Source organism: Hevea brasiliensis, chromosome 10, assembly GCF_030052815.1.
Source record: "Hevea brasiliensis isolate MT/VB/25A 57/8 chromosome 10, ASM3005281v1, whole genome shotgun sequence".
In the NCBI taxonomy this organism is placed as follows: domain Eukaryota; kingdom Viridiplantae; phylum Streptophyta; class Magnoliopsida; order Malpighiales; family Euphorbiaceae; genus Hevea; species Hevea brasiliensis.
The window spans coordinates 100,137,957-100,149,812 of record NC_079502.1 but is presented as its reverse complement, the minus strand read 5'-3'; the positions used below and the strand labels follow the sequence as shown (position 1 = coordinate 100,149,812).

The window sequence follows — 11,856 nt, the reverse complement described above, 5'->3', positions numbered from 1 at the left end:
TAAAAATTAATGAATAAAAATATAATTAATTTACAATATACAATATATGTATATATGTAAAGGGAGTATTAATTTTGATAAAAATACTCATATTGATTTATTATAGTGATAATAAAACTGAATTTAATTGATTATTAAAATTAATATATTTTAAATAAAATAAAATAATTAAGTATCCATAAAAATTCAGAATGGTTTAACCTATTCTATTAGGATAACATATTTTGAATCTCATTATATTTGCCTAATTGACCATGGTTATCTCAAAATTGTATGTTATGAATGTTAATTTCATTCATTTATCCTTTTCACTGTTTGAAGAAGAGATTAATGTATTCAAGGCATGATTAGATTGGAAATACAGCAGGTAGCAACTTTGATAAAGTTGAAATTGGGACCATTTTGCACTAGATGGACTGCAAATTGTCAACTAGGAATCCAATGCTTTTGCCAAAGGATGATTTTATCATTATTATTATTATTATATAAGGAAAAATAGTTGTTGAGATAAGTTCTCCAGTTTTTATTCTTTGTTTTTATATTAAATTTTGCACTATCAATCCTCCATTTAGATTAAATTCTCCCTACTTTCCTATATGTTCTACAGAAGCTACAGTTCATATCATGTGGTGACTTATTAAGTAGTATTTCAATATTCTTTTTGAAATTAAATGATCAATGCCAATAAAATTTAACTTTTTATTTTAAAATATTTTAGTCCTGTAATGTGCATTAGGTTTTTAATTGAATGCTAAGTCATTTTATTTATATTATTTCTAAAAAATCACTAAAAATATCTTTAGCAATAAATATATAAATTCGTCACCAATACTAATAGTTAATGTCACAAGCTAAATAATAATTTTAATTTTTAATATTAATATAACTAATAAAAATTAAAATTTTAATAATAATTCTAATTATAAAAAAATTCTATTATAATTATTAATTTAGAAATTTGATAATTCAATAACTTTAATCATAAAATTAAGTATTATTAATAAATTAAAATCATTTAATTATTATAATAAAATAATAAAAAACCTTAAAAATTTGATGTGGGTGAACAAATTTTATTAATTACCTTTCATAGTTTTTTCTTCTTTTCATTAATTTTATGCCTTGAGTTATATTATTATTAGTATTTTTATATTAATTTTGAGATAATATTCAAATAATTTATATGATTGAATTTACTTAAAATGACTATAACCTATATTAATTAATAAATTTATGCAAAAATTAAATTAATTTTGTTGAAAATTTGTTGAACAGTGTATATATTAAAAATAAGTATGTTAGAAAGTCAATATATTGTGATAATATCATAGATAAAAAAGTATATTAAAAAGTTATGGTTATACTCTATATTAAGAAAAAACATATATATATATATATATATATATATATATATATATATATATATATATATATATATATATATATATATATATATATATATATATATATATATATATATATAATATAATTTAAAACTAAACCTTAAAAATGGCTTTAAAAAAAATGTACTACCTAATCAAATAATGGTGTCTAAAATAATGCATAGTGACACAATTTTTATTTTTATTTTTATTTTTATATTTTATTATCTAATAATTAATTTATCACGTTAAAAATTAATTTTTTATGTAAAAATTTTTAGTTTCAACTACTAAAATCTTGTTTTATCACCTAATTAAATAAAGTGCTTAACAGAAAGGCATGTGGCACAATTTTTTACTTTACTTTTTATTTATTTATATTTTTGTTATATAATAATTAACTTATTATATTAAATATTAAATATTAATATTTATCTAAAAAATTTTGAATTTCAACTATTAAAATTTGATATTATATAAAAAAAATATTAATAGTTATTTAAAATTCTTTTACTATATTTTTTTTTAAATTGCAAAATTTTTAAATTTCTATTGATTATAATATCATTAAAAATTAACTATTTTAATTACATTTCTTTTAAATTAAACAAAGTAACTTATTTTTAAAGATTATATTTGTATATGTATTTTTATATTTAAATAACCATTCACTAAGAAATTATTTACAAAATTTAATTTTAAAAAAAAACATTTCTTATTATATTTAACATATAAAAATTTTAATAATGATATTAAAAAAATTACCATGCATCATATGATTTTTTTAAAATTTTATTTATTCTTTTATTAATATATGTCAAATAATTTAAAAATAATATATTAATCAATTTATTTATTTACTAATACTTGAAATAAAATTATAATTAAATAAGAACTTTATTATTAATATTTTATAATATAATTATAAAAATACAAAATATAGAAAAACTTATACTAAATTATATTATTAAATAAAAAATAAATAATTCACGCAATGCGTATAGGCAAAATGACTAATTATTTTAATTTCCTCTTTGAAAGAATACCATTTTATTCCTGTTTCTTTTATTTTTTTCTCTCACTTTTTTCTTATAAATAAATAAAATAATAATTATTTATTAATAAAATCATTTATTAATTTTATTTATTATTAATTTATTATTATCAATTTATTTTTATTAAAGTTGACTCAAATTTTGATATTTATAGAATTTAAAAATAAATTTAAATTTTAAGATCAAAATATTAATTGTCATAAAAATTAATTTTAAAATTATATTTAATTTGAAAAATAAATAAATAAAATATATTTTAATAATTTTATAAATTAATTGTAAATTTTATGTATTCAATTTTTAAATTAAATATTAATTTTAAAAATAACTCTCCAATAAAATTAAAATTTTCATTTAAAATTTAAATTTGGTTATGAAGTATATTAAAAATGTTCATGAAAAAACTGAATTAATAATAATAGATAAATAATAAATAAAAAATGAATTAACAATTTAAAAAAAATATTAAAAATAAAATATTTTTATTAATAAATAATTAATAATTAACTTTAATAGTATTTGTATTTCTTAACATTCTCATATATATATATATATATATATATATATATGTATACTGACTACAGTCTAGATATTATATGGTTACGAGGGTTGAGTTGGTTACCACTATTTATTATATGGTTATGAGGGTTGAAGTGGGCTTCCTTGAATATGATATGGATAATAGAGTTTAATTGTGTAACACTCACCATTTTCCAATGTCGAAATTCCTATCATTGATGGAAAGTTCTCGTGAAACTTGAGGTTTTATGGACAAGGGTTGAGTGTTGAAATGGGCTTCCTTAAGTATGATATGGATAATAGAGTTTAATTGTATAACACCCACTATTTTCCGATGTCGAAATTCCTGTCATTGAAGGGAAGTTCTCGTAAAACTTGAGGTTTTATGGATAAGGGAATGGTGATAAGATGTATATGTGTATATGTATGTAGGAATCTGATGTGTTAAGAGTCTAGGTTATATGTGGGATATTAAGTGTGTATTTTTGTTAAGAAAAGAAATCAAGAAATGCTTATGGGCAGAAGGAACTTTGGCAGCTAAAGGTTAGACTTTTGATAGCTGAAATTCCTTTTTTACTGTTCAAATGTCCTTTTGGATAGAATGGATTTCGGCAGCCAAAAGTACCATTAACAGTGGGCATATAAATAGCCCATTTCAATCTAAATTTAAAAAAAAAGTAATTTTTCTCTCTCCTTCAGCTACTGTTACATGCAGAGGGTTTAAGTTTGAATTTCTTTGGGCAATTTGCTTGTCTTGGGTGCTAAGAGATCTAGGAGGCAATTCTAACACTAGGAGTTGAGGAAATTCTTGAATTTTGTCAAATCTCTTCACTCCTAGTTCCAAGGGAGAGAGGTACTTTCTCTTTCTCTTTCTTTTTTTTTTTAAAGCATCAAAATGGATTTTAAGAATGCTCTCATGATATATGATAAGTTATTCTAATTGCATGTAACAATCTGAGTTGATTTTTGAACCTTTGGAGTTTGTGAGAGTTGTTGCATGTGTAGTTTGAGAAGTTTTTAAACTTGTTAAGGTTAGGAGAAATTCTTGCATGTTAGCATTTTTGATGTTTTTTGTTGCCATTACATATCTTGTTATGAAATTTATTAAGTTTAAGGTGTTTATAGGCCTAAATTGGTTAGTTTTCCTAGATGGAATGAAATGATATATGTTAACATTTTGTTTGAGTTAGAAAGAAACTTTTATTCAAGTTGATATATGGATGCGTGTGGTATCCAAGCTTGTATTCAAGTTGATATATGCCTTAGAAATGTGCTTGGATAGTTGGATTATGTTTTGGAGCATAGACATGAGTTTTGATAAAGTTTGGATTTGAGTTATTGTAGATTTTTAACTAGAAAATTCTAAAAATTTGTAAGTTCGGCTATCAAAAACCATTATTTCGACAGCTAAAGTGATGCAATTTCTCGAGAAAATTTGAAAATTTTCAAGTTTGGCAGACTTGGGCAGCCATAGCCATAGTCACTACTAGACTAAAAGGACATTTAAGGTTCAAGATTTTGGTAGCTGAAGTCCATTACTTCAGCAATAAAAGTTGATTCTGCCAGCCTTACTTCTCATTTTGTTTTAAGGCTCGAAAACCTATTTTTATGATCTAAAAGGACTTAGATGATATATATTAAAGGTCCTTTACATGTTTTTACGGAGTCTAGGATATAGGATTGATATGTTTGTTGTTTCACCACTTGATCAGAGTTGGTGATTAAGATTCAAGAAAGTCGGGCCATGAGTCGGTTTGATGTCAAAACATCCTAGGAAGCACACATGAAGTCAAGTCTACCTACCAGATCTAGAAAGTAAGAGCAAATGAATAAATTCTACAAAAGATAAGTATAAACTGCTTAAATTAATTTCAAATTCCTTTTAATTATTTTAATTATTGCTTTAAGCAAAATCATGCATCATGAAATGCATTGATATCGGGGTGTAATGCATTAGAACCATACTTTGATGAAATTGCATATATTTTTATGATGTGAGGTAGATTATGGATGATCCATTGGCTCCCATATGGTATATATATTATGTTATATATGTTATGAATCCAAAAATCCAGGTGAGGTCCCTACGAGGCCCCTAGCACACAACATAGATCATGTTTTAAGCGAAAGTCCTGAGGAGATTTTGTATGAACCAGGCACATTGTAGATATTAAGTGAAAGTCCTGAGAAGCCTCTATATGAGCCGGGCACATTGGATTATAGGGAAGTCACTGGTGACATGACTACCTTGTTTGCATATGTTTGATGAAATGATGCATTCATGTGTTTGACAATCATATGTATGTAATGAAAAGAATTTATGTGACTATTTTAAGTAGTTTATGCTTATTGAGCCTCCTAGCTCAATCCTAACCAAAACAGTTTTTATAGGTAGTATGAGCACAAGAATCTAGGAGTGTTTATGGCACGTTAGAAGAACTTTTATTGTAATAGTGTTAGTTGTCGTCATGTTAGGAACATATGTATTTATAGTAGAAAAGCATGTATTTATGTATGTCTTGGTATCATGTAAGTTGTATGTATTTGATGTATTATGATTATATGTTTATGTCTATAGTGTGGGCATGTATGTCTAATGTATGATGCAATGAGAATGTACTTGTCAGTAGGTTATATAGATGCATGTATAGTAAATGGTTTCCTTTAGATTGATTTGGAAGAGCATAATGAATTTGAAATGTTACATAAACTGTGTTATAATGGAAGAATAAAGTGGTGTCCTAATAGTCACACTAAACTTGAGTAATGTAATGAAAGTCTACTAGGGCAATCTAATACCTTCATAGGTATTTAATACTAAGGGTAGACTAAATGTTCACAAAGAAATAAAGCTAGTGTGATTAATAGGATGCAAATAAGTAAAAATGCTTTGACTAAGTAAAAGAGATTTCTTAAGGGAACATTTCTAAAGTTTATGCATAATAATGTTAAATAGCCATAACAGAAATAAGAAAGTAAAGGTTTATAGCAGTCATGAAAAGAATATGGAAAGAACTTAGTTTGTGCAAATGAAACAAAGTATAGTGATAATGGTAATGTACAACGGAAACAAAAAAAGAAATTCTAGCATAATGCACTTAAAGTATTAATCTCTTTTTGATGAATTGAGTCATTATGGAGGAAAAAACCTCCCTTTGACTTTATTTAAAATTCCAAAAGTAGTTATGTGGGCCCTTAGAAGGTTAAAGTCTATGATCTTACGCTTACTATGGGTTCTGGTAGCCTTAAGTTGACCCATTCCCTAGCGCTGGTTACAACCCCCTTACTGTGTTGTGACAAATTGGACTCCCCTAAATATTATATTTATTACAGTTGAGTAGAGCTTTTCTTTAGTTGGACAGTGGTGTGTAAGCATCTCCAAATTATCTTTTTGTATGTAGATTTACTGTACTTTATTTGTCAATGTTGTATTTTCATCATAAGGTTATATTAGATCTAAATATAGCCATAAAAATTATAATATTCAATATCTAAATTCATTGAGCCGAACACTCATTTCTATTCAATAGTTTTTGTTAGGTGATACAAAGAGCATCTTAATTTTAGAGTCTAATATGCATTTTTCTCTTTTTGGTATTATACTGTTTAATTAGTATTTTATTTTATTTTATTTATTTATTTATATTTTTATAGACTTTTGATATGACATTTTTGTGTGTATATAATTTATTTGAGGGTATTGTATTTTCATCATAGGGCTATATTAGATCTAAATATAGTTATAAAAATTATAATATTTAATAACTAAATTCATTAAGCTAAACACTCATTTCTATTCAATTTTTTTTCTTAGGTGATAAAAGGAGCACATTAATTTTAGAGTTTAATATGCATTTTCTCCCTAAGAACCAGAATCAGAGCCGAATTTCGATTCTGTCATTTTTTGGAACCCAAAGAGGAATCATAATTTGGTTATGGTTCCTCTTTAATTCTAAGTGCTTTTGATTTTGATTTAGTTTTAGTTTCAATTCCAATTTGGTTTAGTTCTCGATTCTTATACTTAAAATTTCAATATTATTATATTCCTTTTAAATTAGCAAAAATAATTATATATTTTTAACATCAAAATATCAATAAAAACAATAGTACTAATATCAAAATAACAATACCAATATCAAAATAAAACATCAATAAAGTAACATAAATATAATAACTTATTCAAGAGAAATACTAAAATCAAAATAACAATTCTCATATAAAAATACAAGATAATACCAAATATCCATAATGTTGGCACTGAATAGAGATAGTTCAATGGGCTAGCATCTTACTTAAATTCCTTCAGCCTATGGTGCTTGGGCTGTTATGCTATAAGGGGTTAGAGTGCGCCAGCTAAAAGCTTAAACTTTTGATGCAGTGGTAAATACTCGATCTTACAATTGATATTAAAGCTGAGGTTATGGTTTTGAATCCCTGGTAGGTACTGAGGGTGGATTTTTGGTGCTGAGTGGGGATAGCTCAGTGGGCCAGCATTTTATCCAAATCCCTTCGACTCATAGCGCTTGCTACGCTATAAGGGGTTAGAGTTGCGCTTTTGCTAAAAGCTTAAACTTTTTGTACAATGATAAGTGCTCAATCCTACACATAATAAGTTATACAATATTTCTATCCAAATTATAAAATAATAGTGAATCAACGAGTATAATATGAGTTAGGATTAATGTAACCTAAGTTAAGAGCATAAAACTATGCAATTTTTGGCTTTAGAGAAAATTTTTATTATATTTTCATTCAAACCTTTAAAGTTAAAATTTTATTAGACAATTTATAATTTTTACTAATTTAAATTTTGAATCACAATACTAAGGATTAAAAATAAATTTAATTTTAATATAGTAGATGATTACAAAAATTTTATAGATTATAATTAAAACTTTTTCAAATTAAAAATAATATAGCTAATGTAATCTTAAACTTAGTTAATTCAGTTATTAACACCGGCTCTTAAATATTATATTAGCCCATACTCTTCACTATCACCACTAACCTCACAAAATATTTTATTTGAATCGCACTACTGACATTTTGAGTGGATCATAATTCAATCTTATGAAACAATACATACATAAATTAAGTCATTTCATAACATATATCTTAATAAATATATTCTACTATCTTATCCATAATTTTAATTGTAGAATTTTTAATAAGAAAGTATACTATATGATTAAAATGTGATTTAATAAGATAATTAATGACTATAAAGTAATTTAATGTATTTATAATTAAAAATAATAAAAGTTAATATTATGTTATATATATACACTTATAATTAATAACAAATTAAATTATATATATAACAATCTTAATTACATATAATATATATAATTTTATTGAAACTATGTAATATATCTAAAATATATATAAAAAAATACATATGTATAAAATCGGTTCTTCAATTCGGCTTGATTTCTATTTAGTTTTGGTTTGATTCTAGATGAAGAATAAGAATCGAACCAAATCAGTAAAATAATATTGATTCAGTTTTGTTCAATTCATACAATAATAGTTCTTTTTCGATTCGGTTCAAATCTCCAAAAAAATCATACACAACCCTAATTGGATTGAGCTGAACTCTCTAAAATATACTATTTTTATTTTCTATTATTTTATGTTATATATAATTGTATCTAGTTATGAATTTTGGGAATAGCAATGCTTACCATAGATTTTGGTATCCTTACAACAGTTTGTGTCCAAATGTTGATGGGGCCACGGAATTGGATCAGCAAATGCAATAATAAAAACAATTTTCAAATAAATTCTTATAAGAAAGTAAGAAAAATTTTATTTGAAAAAAATATTTATAAGAAAAATAATTTAAATAAATTTTTATAACCATATTTGATTTATAGTTTTTAAATAATTTTTTAATTAAAAAATTAAAATTTTTCATTTCAAATATAAGAATTGATAAAAAGTAAATCAATTAAATTAAATTTTCATAAAATTTTAGTTTTTAAATCTGATATAAATATTAGGTTGTGTTTGAATTCATGAATTTAAATTTGAAATTTATAAATTTGAAAATATTTTGTTACAATATTTTGTTTTTCTAACACTCAATTTCAAATTTAAAATGACAGTAAGTATTCAATAAAAAATTTTATTAAGTTGAATAGGAATTTCAAATAATATGGTTATTGTTATTTCAAATTCTTAGTTTTTGTATTTATTTTAAATTTAATTAATATTTAAAATTTTTTTTCAAATAAGGTATTTGGTAAAATCCAAATTCATAGATTCAAATTTATGAATCCAAACATAACATTAACGAATTTCATACGTGAGGAGGAAGAGATTTCTTTTAATTAAAGAGTGTGAACTTGCTCAAGAAATTTTATAAAGTTTCAAAGAAATTATATGTGGAGGTCTACATCTTGAATTCAAGGTAACAAATTATAATATGAAAAATTCTTACCTAGATTCTGTCTATGATATACCTAAAACACAATTATGTGATATATTTTATACTTTGGTCTATAGTAGAATGGGTTTATAGGAAGATTATAGAATACTATTGGTGCACACAAAAATAATGCTCTCTTTTTCATATAATAATGGACCCTTCTTATAACATGAAGAATGAGATCCATATAATTGTGAAAGATAATATATATGTATCGAGTGCACCTAATAATCTATCTGCTCTATATATGTATGTCAAATGAACATAAAATTCATGGAAATTCTTTCTTTCGTTACTGATAACATGAGAACCTCCAAGGACTTCAATTGTCTATATATATATATATATATATCATATATATTGACTATAAAATTAATATTAATTGAAGAAAGTAAAGGAAATGGACTTACAATACATATGATATGTATATAAAAATATTATTTTAAATATATATCTACCATTCAACACCATGATGAATCTGAGCAGCCATAGGTCTATTGCTATTAGCATCTCCATTTTCACGTGTACTGTTCATATTGAAAGCAGCAGCATCCACCAAATTGTGTCCGTGGCCAACGAACCTTGAGTTCTCTCCATATGTCGTTGGAGTTACTTGCGCACCAAGCGAATAGAATCCAGTACCGTTGAATCCTAGAAATTTCAGCTCCGTTGATACAGAACCATTTACTTTGTTAATTTCATTACCAAGGTTATCGATAGCAGCAGCAGCAGCGGGAGGAGGAGGAGACTGGTGATCTTCTTGTCTAGCCATGGAATTTTTCTCTCCTTCAGTTTCTCTATACTTGTTGAGATAGACCTTCAAGGGTCCAACATAATTCTCAAAACCCAGTGTGGTCATAGCCCACAAAAGATCATCGCCATTTATGGTCTTCCTCTTCTCTTTTTGGCACTTATCAGAAGCTTCACCGGTGATAAAGCTTATGAACTCAGAGACACATTCTTGAACAGTTTCTTTAGCTTCTTTGGATATTTTTGCATTTGCAGGGAGAGATTTCTTCATGATACGACTCACGTTAGCGATGGGAAGGAAACGGTCTTGCTCTTTGGAAGAGCTGTCGGAGATGTTCCCAGACGAGGGGCTTCCGATGGGGCTAGTTTGGTTCCTTTTTCCAGCCATAATTTAGATAAAGAAAAATCTAAGAGCAGAGAAGAAGAAAACAAAGAAAGACAAGGGATTTTCTTTCTTTCTTTTTTTTTCCTTTGTTTTACAAGGGTTTGTTGTGGAATCTAAGGAAGAAGAGTTAGGGTTTTAAGCAAACAGAAGTGGGGGCAAAGAGGGAAAAAAAGAAGAAAAAAAAAAGTGGAAAGGCGGTATGATGTGGACAGAAAGAGAAAAAGTAAAGCAATTGAGGGCTGAGGGATTTTGGAACCATTGTTAAAGGATGGTTTCAGAAGTGTGGAATCTTAGGGAAAGTAAAAAACTTTTGGGTCTTGCAAAATGATGCAGGACGAGTTAGTGAAGTGTGGAACCATCTTTTTTTTAGAATATATTTTTTCCATCAAAGCTGGTAGATTATTCACATTGGGATAAAATTTGACCTTAAAATTTAAAGGTTTATAATTTTTTTTAATAGAAGGATTAAGGGATTAGAGACTCAAACCTGATATTTATCAAGTGTGAGTAATACATATTCATTCATTGAATTAAGCAGGTGAATGATATACCTTTGTTTTTATATTTATATGTCAACTGCATATATTTATATTAAAAATTTTAATATAACTTATATATAATATTAAAAAAATGGCCCAGTGTATGATATATTCCACGCTTATAGCCGTTTTGAGGAGGGTTGGCATACATAGATTTACGGCGACCCCTTCCACTTTGTAGAGAAGCTATTTTGGTGGCTCAAATATCATTGTGACTTTCAAGTCACAAATTGAATAATTTTTGTGTTGCATATTATTTATAATTAATTGATTTAGGATAGCTTTATTTTTTTAATAATAATCATTTTAATGTAAATACTTATAAAATAATTAGAATAATATGAGACATTATTGTTATTTTTATGGCTTAAATTTTGGAAATATTTTTTTATGGACTTGAATTGTGATCCGATCCGAAAGTTTCGCGCTGCGACTCGATTAAGATAAAAAATGAGATTTGTGGCGATATGGACCAGTACAATATTATAATATTCTACCATTTGCGGTAAAGTTGTGAGATATTCAGAAAACATATTGGGGTTAGGATTTTGAGAATTCTGAGTGTTTGTATCTTACTTTTTTCATCATAGTAAAACTTTTTCTCTTTTCTTGTTCGTGGACGTAGACCTTACAATTGAATCACGTTAAATCCTGTATTATTCTTCTTCTCTCTTCTATACTGTGTGATTGTGCGATTTATATGTGTGTCTTAGATTTGCATGCTTATTATAATAATTCTTTTTAATAAGTTTATGAAGTAAAAGCAAGCTAGGGAAACAAGTCATACACACACACA

The 11,856-nt window shown here is 25.6% G+C and overlaps 1 protein-coding gene across 1 annotated transcript; it reads right to left on the bottom strand.

Moving 5' to 3' along the window:
- Window positions 1-9,787: 9,787 nt before the first annotated feature.
- LOC110659475 (nuclear transcription factor Y subunit B-3) lies at window positions 9,788-10,660 on the bottom strand. The gene has a single exon (XM_021817425.2). It carries the CDS (start codon window positions 10,522-10,524, stop codon window positions 9,841-9,843), a length of 684 nt encoding a protein of 227 aa, XP_021673117.2. The 5' UTR covers window positions 10,525-10,660; the 3' UTR covers window positions 9,788-9,840.
- Window positions 10,661-11,856: the final 1,196 nt, after the last annotated feature.

Bases quoted from the DNA above. Each gene is read 5' to 3' on its own strand.
- LOC110659475 (XM_021817425.2), bottom strand. From the start codon at position 10,524: ATGGCTGGAAAAAGGAACCAAACTAGCCCCATCGGAAGCCCCTCGTCT.